Source organism: Musca vetustissima, unplaced genomic scaffold (assembly GCF_032173495.1).
Source record: "Musca vetustissima isolate MV318-11 ecotype Yass unplaced genomic scaffold, APGP_CSIRO_Mvet_v1 utg42242, whole genome shotgun sequence".
Classification (NCBI taxonomy): domain Eukaryota; kingdom Metazoa; phylum Arthropoda; class Insecta; order Diptera; family Muscidae; genus Musca; species Musca vetustissima.
The window spans coordinates 68569-89330 of record NW_026876457.1 but is presented as its reverse complement, the minus strand read 5'-3'; the positions used below and the strand labels follow the sequence as shown (position 1 = coordinate 89330).

At 32.5% G+C, this 20762-nt stretch overlaps 1 protein-coding gene and 2 long non-coding RNA genes across 3 annotated transcripts; 1 reads left to right on the top strand and 2 right to left on the bottom strand.

Annotated features, from left to right (window-relative positions):
* Positions 1–1540: 1540 nt before the first annotated feature.
* LOC133321016 (uncharacterized) lies at positions 1541–1955 on the bottom strand. The gene is made up of 2 exons (XR_009753997.1): positions 1878–1955; positions 1541–1813 (listed from the first exon to the last, which is right to left on the bottom strand). It is a non-coding gene; the product is annotated as an uncharacterized LOC133321016 (long non-coding RNA).
* On the top strand, positions 1695–2143 carry LOC133321015 (uncharacterized). The gene is made up of 2 exons (XR_009753996.1): positions 1695–1817; positions 1883–2143. It is a non-coding gene; the product is annotated as an uncharacterized LOC133321015 (long non-coding RNA).
* An 8379-nt stretch (positions 2144–10522) lies between these two features.
* Positions 10523–16829, bottom strand: LOC133321014 (ras-related protein Rab-13-like). Its single transcript, XM_061530120.1, has 5 exons — positions 16706–16829; positions 11136–11335; positions 10981–11073; positions 10701–10814; positions 10523–10638 (listed from the first exon to the last, which is right to left on the bottom strand). The coding sequence occupies exons 1-5, from the start codon at positions 16827–16829 to the stop codon at positions 10525–10527; spliced, it is 645 nt and encodes a 214-aa protein (XP_061386104.1). The 3' UTR covers positions 10523–10524.
* Between the last annotated feature and the right edge of the window lie 3933 nt (positions 16830–20762).

Sequence of the window (20762 nt, the reverse complement as noted above, 5' to 3'; positions counted from 1 at the left end):
GTATTGGCGAAACGTTTTTTTTCCTACTTTATTTCTTGCATATTTATGTATGTGTGAGTCATGTAGTTACATGTCAACTATTGTAGATACAGTTCGTTGAACTTCGTGTTTATAATTATTTTACTATTGTTTCAAATCACCAATACTAAATCAAAACAAGGAAAAGGCGTTATTTTAGGCGAAACGAATTTTTCGAACCCTACGCAAAGAGCATAAAAATTAAAAAGGAAACATGTTTCTTTTTTAATGTTTATTTTTATTAAAACAATATATTATTGTTTATTCTATTAACCTATATTCTCCCAGTTTTCGATATTGGCGCCCAAATGATTGAAAAAGTTTACCGCTTCTATGGGACATTATTAATATTAATTTAAAACTAGAGTTGGCTAAATTTTGAATGAAAAATAAACAATATACAAGACATATGCACTTATTTATTTTGTTTCTAACAGTTTAGCAGTTAATTTAAGTTGTCAATATGACATTGCAGAACTTTAAATACCAATGTTTATGTCTCAGCCAATTTTGTTCCGACCGACTTAAATATTTTATCACATATTCCATTTTTAATTTGAAATATCCTTTTTTCGAAAGTGATCCTTAATAAATGTTATATACCCATTGACAAAATAAATATATCATTATTTTCATGGCTAGAGTAAGTACTCCAATCTGACACAATGTTATTAATTTCATGATATTCACGGACAATCAAAATGTCTCTAACAGTGTAATTCACGCCATAATTTTTTATCCACAGGTTCTTAAATGCGCATATTCTTGTAAATATTATACATATAAGAATGGGGTTTTTTGTTTATCTAATTTTTTTTTTAAGTTTTGTAAGTTTTGTAAGGACATTTTAGTCAGAACTTCCGTAATTTATGAGTGCCTGCCTTGTATCAACGTTTCACACCAGGTAGCTACATATATATATATATATATATATATAAACCAGATAACCCCACATATCTGTTCGAGAGACACCCCCAAAGCGATAGATACCATTGAATGAGTTTTGTCTTAACGGAATATTTATGGTGATGTTGATGGAAGTGATTAGATCAGGAGTAGAAAACATATACAAAGGCCTCGAAGTGTCACACACTCGTTGTTTAGTTGGTGCATCAATTTCTACAAAACTTAAAAGCGCTTTTCTTTGTTATACTTTGTGCAAAATGTTGTGTCAATCTGACAAACATTAAGAGGTTGGTACCTAAAATCGGAAGAACATATTTTAACAAAACTTGGAACACGTTAGGCTATACTAAACTGTGTATCGAACTGTGAGCCAATCGGCCAAACTTTAACTCTTTTTTGCACCATTAACTTAAAATCGGACGAAAATATATATGGGAGCTATTGAATCGGTTTAGTTTTAGAACCGATTCAATAAAACTTAAGACACGTTAGTTTTAGTACGTTGTGCAAAATTTCATGTCAATCGGAAAACGTGTGAGGTTTTTGTGCATCTTTAACCAAAAATTGGACGAAAATACAGGGTAAGATAAAAAACAACAACAGTCATACGCCATAATTTTTATTATTATTTTTTTTTTAATTTTATTGAATGAACGCAAAAAATGTCGGAAATAGCATCAAATTTTAGAAAAAGTTTAAAATTGTTCGAATTGGTCACCTTTGACACGAATTATGGCCTTCAAACGGTCAATGAAACCGTCACACGCTGCCCCAATGTTACTCTGTGGTATTTTGGCCCATTCTCGGCGAAGCGCTTGCTTGAGGTGATCGACACTTTGGTATTTTTTAGTGCCAACCTTGCTTTCCAAAATACTCCAGACACAATAGTCTAAGTGCGATGGTGCTGAGTCCTGTTGGAATGTCCAAGGTCTGCGGCCAAAATGTTTGCGTACCCAAGGCTTTAATATTTTCGCGATAATATTCGGCATTTATTCCGATGCCACGGTCGATTAATACGAGCGGAGAGTGACCATTGCTGCCCACACCATCACCATGGCCTACGCTTGAGTTCTGGTGGCCAACAGAAGGTGCACATTTTCAGCTGACCTCTTTGGCAAGTAAACACGATCATTTTGTTTGTTTACAAACTGCTGGACGACGAATGTTTTCTCATCGGAGAAAACCAAATTCGGCAATTCACCACTTTCGGCCAAGCGAAGCAACTCTTTAGATATTTTTAGTCTATTTTCGTTCTGTTGCGGTGTAAGTTCTTGCTCTTTTTGGAATTTCAGTGGCTTTATCCCGAGCTCATTTTTCAATATTTGCCGAATGGAATATTGCAATATGTTCAGCTCACGAGCCATTTTTCGGTCACTGAGACGCGGGTTTCGATAACTTTTTTCTGGAAAATTCTCACCAAATTGCTTTTGTACGCTTGTAAATAATATAATGAGCTGTCGCTGGAATAATTTTAACAGCTGTCGGACGAGTGGGTTAGAAACGGCAGCAGTCTGAAGCTGATAGCAGGTTTTTTAATCTCAACCTGTATATATGAGAGCTATATATAAATCTGAGCCGATTTCAACAAAACTTGATACACGCCTGGCTATACTGCAATTAGTACGTTTTCCAAAATTTGGTGGCAATCGGCAATATTTTGGGTCTTTGATGGACTATTTACTTAAAATCGGACAACAATATATATGGGATATAGATTTATATAGATATAGATGAACCGACATTCTCTAATTTCAATAGATTTCATAAAGTTGAAATGAATAAGATCATATTCTGAGACATAGTTTGAATTCCGACTACATTCTAGATGTCGTCGACGATATCATTAGAAGTAGGTACAAGACACTATATATACATATATATAGGTAGTCCATTTAGCGCATCACCTTATTATTGCATCATAATGGAGTCCATGGTACAAAAAATAGGTAGTCCATTTAGCACAGCTAATTTCTCGATCAACTGTCAAAGTGCGTAATTTGCACTTGAATGCAATGTGCAATGTTGCCAACCAAGTGAAATATTATAAGGAAAAATATGACAGATGGTCGAGACAAAAACACACATTGTTGTTTTGATACATCACCTTATTATTGCAGCATGGTCGAGTCTTTACGGTTTTTATGTCAGTCATTTTTGATGATGATCTCTCAGTTACGCTCTCACACTCTTACTCTCGATTTAGTTCTGCTCGACACAGTTTTAGGCGCAATAGATATCAAATTTTGCAGCTGCCTTAATTCTAGAATTGGTTCGAATTGAGGACATGACACACAATATCTATCTATCTACCAACAGCCAAAGCCACTAACCTCTAACCTCCCGGCAGACTTTTGTAATTCCTTTATTACTTTTAGTTTCAATAATTTAGTATCTGAATATTCGAACACTTAAATTGTGTGTTCCACCATCACTCTATGAAGATAGTCGTGTTTAGGATCTCGTTTAATACTATTTAACGTAGAAAAAGAACCTATTTGAAAAATTAATTTTCCCTTATAATAATTCACAATCCCACCGTTACCAATAAATTTCCAAAACAATTCTCTCTATAGTAATATTTAGGCGAACCTATATTTCTTAATTTTATTTTTTATTATATGTTTGTTGTTGTTTTTGTTATTTATTTGTTATACATTTGTTTTTGTTGTTTTATAGAGTTAATAAAAATGTCACTTTCTTATATATTAAAATGTATGTATGTGTTTCGGAAATTATAGATGCATTTCTTTGTTTATAAAGATTTCAATAATATATATTTTTGTATGTATATTTTGTTTTAAATATTTTTTATATATGTATGTTTTTTATTTGTTTGTTTTTTTATTCAGATTGTATTAAAAATTTTGTTTAATTAAAAATAAAATTAATTGACAATATAAAATGAATAATTATTTAAAAAATTAAATTTTAATTTATTTACATAGGTAATGTTGTTTTATGTATATATTGACTAGAAAGTTGAGACTAATAAAGCAGATTAATAGTAAAGAAAAAATTGTGGTTCACATTAAAAAATATATAGTAGTATTGTATTGTGTTATGGAAAATTTTGTTCTACTATTCGTTGGGTTTGTATCTGTTGAACGGAAAAGTTTACAATCGAACATGTTTGAGGGGGAGGAGAGAAATACGTAATAAAAATGATTGAACCTATGGCTTTATAAGCCATGTAATAATAATTTATGGTAGACAAGAGTAAATATCAATTTCAAAAACTAAATTATTTAAAGTAGTCCCAAAAACTTTTCAAAATCGACAATACAGTTGTATTTTGAGTATTATCAAGGCAGATGTATCGCACAGCTGTTGGTATTAATTAATCGGTTTATTTTTGCAAAATGTTTTTTGCCATATCAATGTACTAAAACAGTTGTTTGTTTTATTACATTGCTGATTCGGCTACCTTCTTAAATCTGCCTTGTTGTATTATTGTACCCCATGGCACAATAAATAGGAAGTCCATTTAGCACAGCTGACGAATTGATTAATTGTCAACGTGTGTAGTATCTAATTGAATTTGATGTGCAATGTTGCCAACCATGTGAAATATTATAAGGAAATATTTGACAGATGGTCGAGAAAAAAACAAAGGTTTTTGTTGTGATATATCACCTTATTATTATTTCATCATGTTGAATTCGATGTACAATGTTGCCAACCATGTTAAATACTACTAAAAAAATTGACTGATGGTCGGGAACATGATGCAATAATAAGGTGATGTAGCAAAACAAAAACCTTTGTTTTTGTCTCGATCTTCTGTTAATATTTCACATGGTTGGCAACATTGCACGTCGAAGTCAAGTAGAAATGACCCACTTGACAGTTAATCGAGACATCAGCTGCTCTAAATGGACTACCTATTTATTGTGCCATGGTCGGGAAAATGCCATGATGGTCGAGACAAAAATAAAGGTTATTGTTTTGATACATCACCTTATTATTACATCATGTTCGAGGCAAAAATAAAGGTTTTTGTTTTGATACATCACCTTCATGATGCAATAATAAGGTAATGTATCTAGTAATCGAATTCAAGTCGATAATAATAAGGTGATGTATCAAAACAAAAAAAAATTGTTTTTGTCTCGATCTGTCCAAATTTTTCTTATAATATTTCATGGTTGGCAACATTGCACATCGAATTCAAGTAGAAATACGCACTTTGACAGTTAATCAAGACATCAGCTGCTCTAAATGGACTACCTATTCATTGTGCCATGCTGCGTACTTTGACAGCATATTTATTGTGCCATGATCACCTTATTATTATATACTTCAAAATTGTCGTTTTATACAGATTCTATTAGAAAGCCATCAAAATGGAGGTATTTAATCATTGCTGTTTAGACTAGTATTAAAATAATATAAAGTCATTCAGCTGATATTTGCTTACGTATACATACACATTTCTGATTTTTTGGTAGGAAAACAGCGTTGTATTTGAAATTATCTCCATTACGCGAAGGATTTCTAGCAAATCGATAATGATAGGATTTAATTTAATTAGGAATTAAATCAAGATAATGCAAATTATTACAATGAAAGTTATGGTCTAAACGTACCTTAATATATTAGGTCTTCTATAGTTAAATTATCTTTTCTATATCTATTTTTTAGAGTATATGCATATGCTTTATGTAGTCCAATATACTATTCTTTTCAGATAACATCAGTCAGAGATCTTATGGAGAAAATATATAAGTTGGCACTTTCATACAGTACCCTATAGATAGAAGACATTCTGTAAATATTCTATAGTTGAAAAGTTTTTTTTAATAATTCTAAATGTAATTTGTATTATTCTTTAATGGCTTTGCTAAATACATACTATAATCCTCCTGCCTGGCAAAAGTCTCCGACAAGCATGTGCCCATGGCACAATAAATAGGTAGTCCATTTAGCTCAGATGATGTCTCGATTAACTGTCAAAGTGGGTAATTTCTACTTGGATTCGATGTGCAGTGTTGCCAACCATATGGAATATTATAAGGAAAATGTTGACATCATGCATGTGCCGTTTTTATTGTCGGGGTAACTTATATAGACACTCGATAGATACAACGCCATCTAGATATTGTAATCGATATCTGTACGTAGAAGTCCTTCAATAGAAATTTTCTAGAAAATATCTCCGATATGAAACCCGTTAACGATTCCAAACGTTTCTCCAAAATCATGTTCGATTGCGTATGATTTCTATATGAGGTTTTGCACATATATGTATGTATATAGTATATGAAATATATAATGTATAGATTGATTGTTGATTTGCTATTTTCAATTTTATGACATGTAGTTGGTTATAGGAAATATATATATATGTATGTAGGTATATGTGGAATAATCAAAAAGGTTATATAGATCATTATTAAAATGGAAGTTTTTGTTAATAATTTTTTTTGTTTTTTTCTTATAGTTCTTTTTTTCATAAAATAATTAATTCAAGCTCTGTTTTATTGGACTACTGCTGCATTAAAGGCTGTTGATGACATTGAAAACTTTTTGTTTGGTTTTTGCTTATTTTACTATTTGTTTTTAGTTTTTTTCTCGTATCTAAATGTAATTTCTTATCTACAGAAAAATTTGTATGCGGTGCTGTGCAGTAACTGCTGAGCATTTTTTTGGTTTATATTTTAAATAAATATATTGTTAATTAGCAGATCCTGATGAGAGTGATAAAATAAATCATAGATTGATTTAGACTTTTGAATGATTACATATTAATTTGAGATTGAAATATGAAAGTTCAGCGGTTTGCAAAATATTAAAATATAAATATATATATTATTTAGATTTAGACAAATCTGGAAATTTAAGATAGTAGACCCAGCCAATTAGGATCGACACTGGTGAACTGACAGTCAGCCAATCAATTATAACCCAACATATACTCGTGCACCAATGTTGTTGATTTTTTGTAGTAATTTATCACCTGATGATAACCTAACCAAAACTTGGTGTAAAATCCTAGCTGCAGTAGCAATTAGGAGAAGATTTTAAATAATAGGTATACTATTTTACTGAGTGTAAAAACGAAAAAGAGAGAAAATTGCAAAAGGTAAACGAACGACATCCGGTGAAAAATTTGTATCGATACAGCAATAGGAATCCAAAACACCAAATAGAATTCGATTGGAAAACGTGCTTAAAACCCCCCAAAAATATCGAAAATTTAGGTGCCATATATTCAAAAATTTTTGCGGGAAGATTTGGCACCCAATTACAAAACCAACATTCCAAAATACAGGCAATTTAACAGAAAAAAACTTGTCCAATATATTCAAATATCCGAAATTTGATGGAAAAGTGGACTGATATTTTTAATATGGAATCGATTTCAGTTGAAACACGGGCCCAAAGTCCCCAATATACCGAAATTTTAGGTTTACTTTTATACCTTACCTTTTACCCGAAAATGTGGATCAAAACTGAAAATGTTTGGGGGATTTGGTGCCCAATAAGAACCCAAACTGCCAAATTACAACGAGTTCGGTTGAAAATGGGGACCATTATCTTGAATTTAAGCTGCCAGCTTACAAAATTTCAGTACCCTATCTCAATTCCTTCAAAAGATAGCATGATTACAACAGAAGGACGGACATGGTTGGAATAGTGTAGATATGACTATTTCGATAAGTTACAAACAGAAAAAGAAAACCAGTGAGCGGATCAGTAAGTCGGACGGAGCCGATCATATGATTCCCTACACATCTTGCACGAAAATCGAACTTTCTGTGATTCTCTATTCTGAGCATAGACAATATTTCGCGATATTTGCAGCCTCTTGACCGACTAGTGGTCACAAAAATCGAACTTTCTGTCTTTCTCTATTCTTAGAATGGACAAGATGGGGGCTGAGGTGACAGACGTTGGCCGAGTAAGACTCGGGTCGTTTCGGATCGTAGACCCCTCTGTCGTGGACCCCCATTGTGTAATAGCAATAGGGCTGCTACAACAACAACTAGAGGTCAACAAATATTACTTATATTCAGTACAGCCCTTCTAATTACTTGTTCAGATTCCCTTCACCGTGGGTTGGGATGTTCGGCTGTCAATTGTGGCCTATAGATCGACTCGAAAAAAAACACAAAAAAATTAAGTTTTCGGTCTACTTCATCCCAATATTATTATCTGATCATCATCGAAAATTATAGGTGTTGTCCTTGACCATACCTGGATCTTCACGGAAAATTTCAAAGCGATACGCGCTTTAGAAATATAGCGCGTATATATGAATACGTAAGCACCTGTAAATATTTAAGGGTAACTCCCACATCCCATTACATACGACAACATTATTGGTATCAATTTATAGGTCAACCACTCATCTTGGATATCCTATCAACTTCTCGGGTCTATGTCCTTCAGGCATAAATCTGTGCGCTATAGAATACAAATTTTGTAATTGTACACACAAAAGTCAAGATCCATTTGACCCGCTAAATATTGACCTATCGTTATCAAAACAGACATACTTAGTCTTTGTCCCGATCCTCTTCCCCATGTTCGGGCCATAATTGCGGCCGCATGAGCGACCAGAAAATCACACAAAAATAACGTTTTTGATTCATTATCATCCACTAAATATTAACCGATCTTTACCAAAAACAATAGGGGTCTTCATAGGCAGACGGATAGACGGACACACATGTCTACATCGACTCAGCTAGTCGATATATGCCGATCGGTATACTTAAAGGTGGGTCTAGAAGCGGCACCCTGACAACATAGTTGTTTGGCGTATAGTTGTATATCCACCATAGAATGGAGGGTAGGTATAAAAATTAGGGTTTTAGATTTCTGCATTTGGTAGCTGTACCCCTTGTACCTTGTAATAATAATACCATGGTTTGAGCACTGTTTACATAAAATCGGACGAAACTATATATCGGAGTTATATCTAAATCTAAACCGATTTTAACAAAACTTCGCATACACCAGTCTGGACATAATTCAGTACGCTGTGCAAAATTGTGTCTCAATCGGATAAATATGAGGAGTTTGGTGCACTATCGGTTCGTCCTTAGACCAAATAAGTGACTTGTGCCAAATTCTATCTGATCATTAATGCGACCTGTGCTTTATTTACAATTTAACATGGACAGACGGACGGACATGCATAAATCGACTCAGAAAGTGATTCTATGCATGTTCTCCAAAGGAAACATGTGTCTATCCCGTTTACTTTTGCCTGTTACAAACATATGCAAAGTGTCGTGAAGGGTATAAAAACGAATACAATTTGTATTGTATGGCAACACTATCTGTGCAAAGTACCATGTTGACGTTTATTTTTGTTGTGCAGAAGTTCGATAATTTCAATTTACTTGAGAAACAGAACAAAAGGTAACTTCTGAGCGGAAGTGTATGTGTGAAGTGTAAAAAAACTCTCCGTATGTTCCAGAACATATCCGACTATTTCTGCAAAGTACCATGTTGTCTTTTGTTTTTTTTTTTTTTTTCGAAAATTTCAATTCAAGTGAGAAGCAGAACATGAGGTAACTTCTGAGTGGAAGTGAATGTGGGAAGTGTAAAATACACACTGTATGTGTTGTCCAGAACATACCCGCATATTATAAATGATGCTTGACTGTAATTATGTTTATGAAATAATTTCTCTCAAGAAAATAATAGATCTGTATAAAAAAATTGCCACGCGGATTTCAACGGAATCATATTTTGTAATACGATTTTTATATAAAATTTAAAGTCAGTAAAAATTGTTTAGTTCAAATATTAGCATATTTTAGATGTGCTTAATTCAAAGTTCCACTTCTTGGCGCAACCAAAAGAACGTGATTTTGGACAGATTTGTTTTTTAGATTAACATTTATAGAATAGGCCGCACAACCATATTAAAACAAAAACCTATTTTCTATTACCAAAACATAAGCTAAAAAATCGAATAGAAGTTTTTAAGGAATTCGGAACATACTCCCATATTTTCATTCACAGCAGAACATTAAAGGGCACAGATGATACACTATTTTCTATTTTGTATATCTTAGACACACAATTAATGTAAATTACTTCTGTGTGCACCAGGCTTGCAAAATCATAGTGTACTTGATACGTACATAAGTTAAAATTCTATTCGCGGTTGAGTTTCAGTGAATTGGAACGCATCATTTGACTTTTGTTTATGAAAACCGTCTGTCAACTATATATAAAAAAATTAAAATATAATCTAAATCTAAATTTTGAAACATATTACTATTGCGAATCATTTGTGGTATTTTGGTTGTTATTAACAATTGAAGCAGCGCTTTCTTGTTGTTCTTGTTTTATATATGTATGTATATAGAATTCATCACTTTGGCATTTGTTTTGGTTTGATAAAATGTTTTTGCTAATTTTCGAATTTTTATTAATATATATTTTTGTGTGTTTGTGTTTTAATATTGGACAAAATTTTGTTTGTGTTCTTTTTTTCTTGTTGCATAGTATTTGCAGCAATTTGTTTGTGTTTACAAGAATTAATGTTTAGTTTTTATTAATTTAATAATTTGTTTTTAAAAATGTTTAATTTAAAATAATTATCATGTTTGTTTGTTTGAATTTGGAATGAGTGTGAGTTTAACAAGCACAGCGATTAGCCTCCGATAGGCTGGCTAAACTAAATGTGCCTAAACCATTTGAGCCAGGTGATTTCTTATCTTGTGGTTTATCATCGTTATCGAAGTTTTCGCCCTGTAAAAATATCAGAAAATATATATCAGATTATTTCTTTTTTTAATTTGTGTTTATGTTACCCTTCTCTCTCTTTGCTCTCGTATTTTTCTTGCTAGTGATAGGAATGCTTCTTCAATGTTAATATTATTTTTACAGGATACCTCAAAGAATGGCATATCAAAATTTTCAGCGATCTGAAAGATAGAAATTTACAAAAATTACGTTACGTTACGTCTATTTCAGAATATTTGTTATAATTTGCAATTATGTTTCTCTGTTTGGTTTTTATTCGATTTATTAATTATTAAACATAAAAACATTCCAACCGAAATTAAATTTCTATAACAAATCCAATCGTACCTTTTCACCTCGTTCCTTGTCCACCATTCTTTGTGTGGCTGAGCATTCACATTTGTTTCCCGCTAAAACTTTTACCACGTCCGGTGATGCATTCTAAAATGTAACATTAATTGATTAATTTTTTTTTTATGAATTAATATTAATAATTCATTTACCTCTTGAATATTTCTTAACCAATATGATAAATTATTATAACTTTCCAAATTCGTCACGTCATACATTAACAGAATTCCCATGGCTCCTCTGTAATAGGCGGTTGTTAAAGTACGAAAGCGTTCTTGACCGGCAGTATCCCAAATTTGTAATTTTATCGGTACGCCATCGAGATTAATGAGTTTTTGTTTGAAATCGATACCTATAAGCAAATAAATATACAGTAATTAATTAATTGGTAATATCATTAATATCTACATATAATATTTAAAGTAAAACAAACACGGTCTTAAAAGTAAGTCATAATATTCCATTTTTCTTTCCAGCCTCCAATGTAATATAAAGCGTATTTATACTATCAGCCTTATTCTGGACATCAATTCACCGTGAATTTTTTCGCTCTCCCTTTAAGATATTTTTCGCATTTTCACTTTCCCCTTAGTTATTCTGGATTACAGGGAGTGGGAGACATTTTGTGTGAAAATTTTCTCTAATAAATTTAAAGGGAACTGACTACAAAAATTTATGTATTAAATATTTTTTTGAAAAATATCTACTATACATGGTCAAACACATATTACCACGGCAATAAGGCAATAAGGAATTGTTAAGACAGTTTTATGTAAATTGGAGGCGAAATAAAGACATTTTATTCGGAACAAGGCGAGATTGTTGTTGTTTGTTAGCTGGCTTGTTACAGAACGGTTGTTCCATAAGCCGAGCTTAAAAAAGTTTTCCAAGCGCGTCGGTCTTGTGCGCAAGTCCACCAATTTGGAAGACCACGTTCCAAGATGTTGTTTTCTACTTGGTCTTTCCATCTAATTCGTGGCCTTCCCCTTCTACGGGAACCATCAGTAGGCTCATTTTTATATGCCTTTTGAGCTGGGGCATCTTCATTCATCCGCACAACATGGCCTAGCCACCGTAGTCGCTGCAGCTCAATACGACTGACTATGTCGATGTCCGCGTATAAATTGTAGAGCTCGTGGTTCATTCGACGCCGATATTCACCGTCGACGCAGATCGGCCCGTAGATCTTTCGGAGAATTTTTCTCTCAAACACCCCAAGCGCTGCCTCATCTGCATGCGCAAGTACGCATGCTTCTGATCCATATAATAGCACGGGTAGTATCAGCGTCCTGTAAAGTGTGAGTTTGGTCTGGCGAGAGGTGGCCTTGTTTCTAAACTGCTTACTTAGACCATAGTAGCATCTGTTGGCCATCACAATCCTTCTCCGAATTTCAAAACTGATATTATTCGTTTTATTTATGGCGGTACCAAGGTATATAAAGTCTTTAACTACCTCGAAGCTGTAGTTCTCAAGTTCCACAGTTGGTCCGAGTCTACTGGACGTCTTGCGCGTTGATACTATCAGCTTGGTCTTCTCGCCGTTTACTGCCAGACCCACTTTGGCAGACTCCTTTTCAATTTGTTCAAAGGTGGCTGTTACCGCTCGCAATGTTCGACCCATTATATCGATGTCATCGGCGTAGGCGAGTAACTGATGTTGTTTGGTGTACAGAGTGCCATTTCTGTTCACCTTTGCGTCTCGTATGACCTTTTCCAGTAGGATGTTAAAAAGATCACACGACAAACTGTCACCTTGTCTAAATCCTCGTTCGGTATTGAAGGGCTCCGATAGGTCCTTTTCTACTTTAACGGCTGACCTTGTGCCACTTAAAGGCGAGATTGTTAAAGCGAAAAATGTTTCACAAGCGAGATCTCTCCTTAGAGAATATCCTGAATAAGACTGAAAACTATAAATATCAAATTCCAATAAAAAATTTGGTTAAAATCTTATTTTTTTAATTAAAAGTTCGTTATAACAATTTTTTTCTTTTCGTAGAAAGGCGTGAGTGTGTGTATGTAAACAATTATTATTTTCAGGATTTCGTAAATCCACCACAACTGAGCGGTTGAAAGGATCATATTGGCGAATATTATTTAGAAATATTGCTAGAAGATGCTCCCCAAGAAGTGTTTCAACCGTGTTCTTAACCCTTTCAGTGTTTTTGTCGAATATATTCGACATTTAAAAATGCTCTCTTTCTTTGCGATTTTTCTGTTATCCTATGTACCGTTAACATTGATGTTTTTGTTTTTGCTGAAAAACAGACGAATCTGTCCGAGGGTTGAAATTAAAATTGCCTTTTTTCTAAACTGTATGCCTTTTTATGATTTTAAGTACAAAATTTTAGATTTTTATTCCGACAAAAATTTTATTTGACACTGAAAGGGTTAATTGAATGTTATTGCAATAACATGTGTTTGTTTTCGAGTTTGACTTAGTGTCAAAAAATGACAAATTATTTATAACAAAAAATTATTTTGGAGAAATATTCCATTAATAAATTCACGATTTTTCGAATTATAAAGGGCCCCACACACTATACATCATGCCGTCATTCCGATGAACCCCTTTGTATATGTGTGTGATTGACTAGTGTTTGACAAACTCTTCAATCATTATTCCAAAAAAAAAAAAAGATTTTTATCCAAAAATCAAATTTTGAGTCGTAAATTCAGTTATTTTTTATTTCATCACAATTTAAATATATGTATACTCAAAATTATTTACTATCAACTTTGATGAATAAAATTCACTAGATTGAAAGGGTTTAATTTTCAAAATCAAAACTATTTTAATATTCTTCATGCAATGTGGTTGTCATACATACATAAATAAAATTTCAAAAAATTACACACACTATGATAAATGCTGTACGGCATGATTTATAGTGTATGGGACCCTTAAGTTGGTTTTATGAAACTATATCAGTAGTGACATTTAAATACGGAGGAAGGCTGCAAAAAAACATCACTTCGTACTAAGCAACAAATTGTCAGAGAAATAAAAACACCCATTTAGGAGTTCAACGAAGTTTGTGAGAGGGTTATCGTTTGACATAACCTCTGAAACAGAGCGTAAACGAGCTGTGGTTAGAGGCATATAAAGAAAAGAATCTGAAAGCCAGATTGGCTTTCGAAAAAAACTCATATCAACTGGAATCCGACACAGTGGAGAAATATTATGTTATTTAATGAATAAGAGTTACACATTTAAGGCTCAGACGTCAAAAAATTTGCGATGAGAAGACTACAAACGAAAGACTCAGGCCTCAGTATTGCAAGGGTACAGGAAAGCATGGAGGCGTGGCAATAATGGCACTGGCCTGTTTTTGTTTTTATAATGTTCGATATATTTACGAGATTTATAAAGTAATTGACCGGATTGTATATAAAAATGTGTTTTGAAAACGCAATGGCTCCCTTCGCTTAAGAATATATACCGCTTGTTTGGGTGTCTCAGCTTGATAATAACATCAAACATACATTGAAACATGTAAAGTAATTAAAATCATTAATATTTACGAGATTTATAAAGTAATTGACCGGATTGTATATAAAAATGTGTTTTGAAAACGCAATGGCTCCCTTCGCTTAAGAATATATACCGCTTGTTTGGGTGTCTCAGCTTGATAATAACATCAAACATACATTGAAACATGTAAAGTAATTAAAATCATTAAAAATCTTATGGGATTTAAAAATCAGGGTTTTATAATAGCCAGCACAATTATCAGAACTTCACCCTGTAGAAAAATCTTTGAAGTCAGAAACAAAAAGACATAACCTCTTCTTACAGATTCATTGCCTCGTAGGTGCGCTGCCATAATCAAAAATAATGGTTATGCTATCGATAGCAAAATTAAATATTTATAAGAAAAATAAATAAAAATTGTTTAGTTTTGACCAGGCAAAAATTGGGTAAAATTAATTTTCCATATTTTATTTGCAATTTCAGTTGCTTTAGTTTTGGCCACCAGTGTAGGTCTATGTTTTTACATTACCTCCATATAAAAGACGCGCCCAATTTGATTAAATTGATGCTCGAATGCACAACCGATGCCCTATGGGCATCAACGACTTGATATCTTCTCTGTCCACTATTTTACGACAGTTCATAAATTTAAAAGTGATTGTCGATAAAATAGAAATTGCATTAAAAGTAGCATACTGATAATAAAATTGAAAGTTATTAGTCTCACATTCAACCAAATATTTTGGGTTATCTTTACATACCAAATCTTACCAAAATGTATCCATTAAGATACACTTTTTATTGTAGCCCCCATATTACGGTATCTCCAAATCTTGGTATTTTTGCTATTTTGTCACGTTTTCCAACAAAGTTGGTTGTAATTTGGTATTATGGGTTATTATTCTTACCAAAAAATGTATATATTCACTCAAGTTTCTGGGTTGGTCCATATAAATGAACCATCCCATTATTCAGTAATACATAAACTAACGATTTCATGCTATTTTCATCTTAAATACTAAAGGAAATATTTACATTTTTCTTTCAATTTGAAACGCCATTATGGATGCATTTTATTTGATTTTCACAATTTGTCTATAGATCTAAAATTGGCAATCATAACGATTGTCAGCTTTCTTACAAACTGAATAAAAACTTAAGTTGTTCATCCAAATCGAAAATTATACGTTCAAGAAAAATATTTATAAAGATTTGTATATAATCATCTTGCTACCGGAAATCATGTTTGAAAAAACGTCAAAAACCTAGTGTTGAATATGTTCCTCAAATCAATTAATTGCTTCAGAATTCACTTTATTAACCAGATATGGCGCCCAACGATTGTTTGCTGTTCCCAGATCCAAAATATTGACATACTTGACATCGCTGAAGCTGAAACCTATTTCGTAGTACGTCCAAATTATTTTATCACTATTGAATGGAATAAAGATCGTCGAATATGAAAAAAAGGACAAATCGCTCTAAAATAATGGTATCTGCAACATTGGTAGACCGAATGTTTTCAGTTGACCTGAAAACAATTACATACCTTCCAGATTAGACAATGATTTTTTTCGATTGCCTTAGACGTATTTTCAATCGAAGTGCCTGTAATTCGTTACTCCGAATCCTTCGCAGAAAATTTTCAATATAGGTTCATGTTTCGTTATTTTGAAGGTCCTAGCCAAATGTTGCAACATCAGACTATAATTTAGCGTTTCCTTTTCTAAACAAAATCTTTCTTTACCCAACTCATGGTGGAGAGTATAAAAAATCCTACCCGAGAGTATAAAAAATTCACGACATTTTTACTTATTTTTGTTTCTTGTATTTACTACCTAAAAACAAACTCATAAATATCATTCGAATGTATACTCATTTGTTATCGACCTTAATGAGATACTTAAATGTTTGAATAAATCTCCCTCTAAAAATGAGTGGAGAACAGATATTGAACATTAATTAAATGCTATTTCATTACAATCACAAACATCTTTGATGTCCTTAAAGAGAGAAACTTAGCCTTAATGTTGGGATTTATTAAGGCTAAGTACACAACGAAAGAGAATGGATGCATCATAAAATGACCCCTCTGTAGCTAAAGCAGCAGCAACAAGAAGAAGATGAAGTAATTAATTATTTATTTATGTCATAGATGGAAGGCGTTGAAGCAAAGTTAATGATTCTCTTATGTAAAGAAAGACGACAGACGACATAAACTAACAAACGAATCACATCAACGTCACTTACCAATTGTAGAGATGTATGTGTCGTAATACTTTTCATCGCAGTATCTGTGGACAATGCATGTCTTGCCAACATTGGAATCGCCCAAAACTAAAACTTTGTAGGTCGCCACAAAATCTAAAGCCATTTTGTTGATGGAAATTTGTATTTCGTTTTTTATTCAACACAAAAAGGTTTCACCAGTATTCGAAAATTATCAGGGAATGTAGTTGTGTGTGTATGTATGTGAGGATATGTTGTGGACAAGGAAGGTATGGTTACTAAGGATGTATAATATTTTGCTGGTCAATTTTTTTTCACAATATTGTATTTTTTAATATTTTCACAATAAATTATTAACTTTACACTTTATCACTTTTTAGAACTGTTCTCTTTAATTTGTTCCTCAATGTTCGCGTTCAGGACTTCTAAAAGGATATGAATTTCATTAGAGTTTTATCATTCTTTCTTTATGTTTTTTTTTTTTTCTATTAACAATTTTCAATATTTTCTTGGAATTTCATTCCATTGCAACTTTACAAGCTTGATTTTGTGTTTATTTTTTCAAATTACTATTTTTTTAGCATTTATTTTCTATAGAGTTTGCATTTTTCTTTTTTTATTTTGTCTCCAGGCTGGTTTTTGCGCGAGCGAAAACGGATGATTCAACTTTGATTTGATGATTTCTAAAGAGCCATTCGTTTGTATACTTCGTCGTTGTAGTCGTACTCGTTGGAAAATCAATATCCTTTATTTTTTTGTTTTGGAGTCTATGACAGACAGCTTTACTGTTAAGTGTTGTTGGTGACGACGATGGTGGTGGCGCCCAATAATGGTGTTGGTTGTCAATATTTATGAAATGTAACTTCAACTCGCCACTCGCAGCCGTTAACACGCAGGGCAAACAGCAACACAGATAAGGGTAGAAACTGCCATCACACAAAACAGATGGTTGTTGGGTGTTTTTATTTCGCCACTTGTTTTCTCCCTTATTTTGTTTTGTATTCTCTTTTTCTATGTTGTCTATTTTTTGGGGGTTTGTTTACGTTGTCCATGATAACAGTGTTGTATGATAACAGGCTTTGAAAATAGCGGTAAGTAAACATATTTAGGAGGCATTCATAGTGAAATGATGGATATAACTTGAATTGTGTTTAGACAATAGTAAAAAGTAGGACAACTTAAGTTGAATAACAAGAAAGCAACTATGTAGTGGCATCTACTGTAAAATATAATAAAACATACGCACCAAACTAAAAACGCGAAAAATTAATAAAAGGTTATGATTTCTTCACAAAATCCAGTAGAGTCTGCCATGAAATGTTTGTTTCATCCATAACAGACGAACGAGGTAAATCGTTTTCGTTTCAATTAAATTTGAATATATTTATATTGTATTTGAATTTATTTGACATGGCATTCAAAACAATACACAGACTATGTATTTTGATTTGATAGCTGGTTGCTATTATATTATATCTTATATTATATCGAGATAGACCCATGGTTCCTTTTGAGAATATGCATAGAATCACTTTCTGAGTCTATTTACGCATGTCCATCTGTCTGTCCGTCCGTCCATGTATTTTTGTTAACAAAGTACAAGTCGCATTTATGATCCGTACAGGTCGGATTTATGTGAAATTTTTCACAGTTCACTTATTTGGCCCAAGGACGAACCCTATTGAAATTGGAGAAAATCGGTTCAGATTTTGATATAGCTCCCATTTATAGTTTCGTCCGATTTTATGTAAATGGTGCACCAAAGTCCCAATATTGGTCCTATTGGGACAAAATTTTGCACAGCGCATTGAATCAGGTCCAGACTGATGTCTGCGAAGTTTTTATAAAATCGGTTCAGATTTAGATATATCTCCCATATATAGTTTCGTCCGATTTTATGTAAATAATGAACCAACTCCCAATATTTGTCTGATTGAGTAAAATTTTGCATAGCGAATACTATTGAGAAAAAATGATGCGAGATAAGGTTTGTTGAAATCAGCTCAGATTTTTATATAGGTCTTATATATTTTTTCGTTTGATTTTATGTAAATGGTGGTTACACGAAATTTGACAGAAGGTATTAAATTGAATATAGTGATTACAAAAAACAAATGGTGTATGCAACGGTAACTCAATTAGGTCCATGTGTTTATATATAGCTCCCATACGCAATTTGACTCGATTTCATATAAATGGTACACAAAAAAAAAGTCTATCCGTTTGACATGCAATTTTTTATTGATTTCAGAATGGGTTTTCAATTGGTTCAAATATTTATCTAGATAGCACATTTAATTTTGCCCGATTTCATCTCAATGGTCCTCCAAAGATTCTATGACCGTTCTATCTACAGGATATTGTAGTGGTTAAGGGTATCATATAAATGGCCCCGCCCGACTTTTGAACTTTCTTTATGGTGTTTTTACACGATATGTATTTTACATATGTGCTGTCACTTTTTTGCATATGGAAATCGAACTCGTCATGTGAAACATACGGAAATTTCAATGTGTCAAAACGATATGCAATTACATATGTATTTTTTCCGAATAGGACGCGCTCTATTTTCGTATGTGAAACATAAGGAAATCAGCTGTTTCAATGAAACACATTGTTGGAAGAAAATATTTCAATTGCAAGTCAAAGAAAAGGATGAAAAGGCAACAATTACAAATTATTATTTCGTTTGTAGGTGTTTAATAATAAAAAATGTTGATTTAAGAAAAAATAAAAGTGATTTTTTTGTTTATAGGTTATGTCATATGTAAAATACATATGCCGATTTGAACACAAAAATAAATGTTTTGTGTATGCCGCTAATTTTGACACACATAAGGAATTACATATGGATGAAATAAGTTACAGCACATATGTAAAATACATATCGTGTAAAAACACCATTACTGGTTACATTTGCATCCCTTTAATATAAGAACAAACAACATGCGAAAACATTTGCCAATTTTGGTACATTGTACGCAAAAGTACAACTACTTTTGCGTACAAAAACCGTGTTGCATCTGATAAGTATCATGATTTATAATAAACCCTACCGCACGATGATTTAAATTTGTATGATAAATCATGTAAAATTCAGACTGTTATTAAATTTAAGTATCAAAACTTTTGGTATATTCACAACTTTTTATACTTATAATTCATATTATTTGATGAATTTAAAAAAAAAACAACAAATATCATCGGATTTCTCAACTTTTTTATATTTATTTATAATAATTTTCGATTTTTTATCTCCTCCAACTCTTTATAGGCAGATAATAAATAAAACCAATAATCAATTTAACTTAATTTCTTCGAGTTATTTTCTATCAGAAACGTATTTTCTATCGACAAACAAACAAAACAGCTCCTTTATTTGGCTTGCATCATGGTACAATTATAAAAGGTGACAGAAAATCCCAGCTGATTTGATTCCAACTTAATACAAGTGTCAATATGAATTTGACAAATTATGTTTTTAAAAATCACCCAACAGGAAAATTTGAGGAAGCAAATCTTTCTTCATGGAATAACTCGCAATTCCCAGCATTTTCATATGTGTTTCACATATAAATGGCAATGGCTCAATTATCCGAAAGATGTGGAAGCGATAGAAATATAAATTTGATAGATTTTCATTCATGTTTTTCAAACTTTGTTTCGAGGATTCGAAAATATTTCATTTTCAAAATAAATATAATTTGTTGATAATTTGTTTGTTTACATTTTTCTGTCAAATGACGTTGACATTTACTTACAACAAAAAATTTCCATGTGGTTATTGTATCGTTTGTTGTACAACAACACTTGCTGTTACCTTCTATTATTATACCATGGGTTGCATATGTTAAAATGATATGACAAATTGTTTTAACAGATGCAAAATTTCATATGGGCCACATGACGTGTACAGTATTCATATGTGTACAGCTTGCCAGTATGTATGACATTGATGGCTCCTGTGCCCAGGCCTTAAAGTTTTGGCTACTATAATATAACACTCCCCATCAATTGAATACTTTTTCTAGCAAGTTTATATTATATATTGCAATTAAATTACGATTTCCCTAGAATT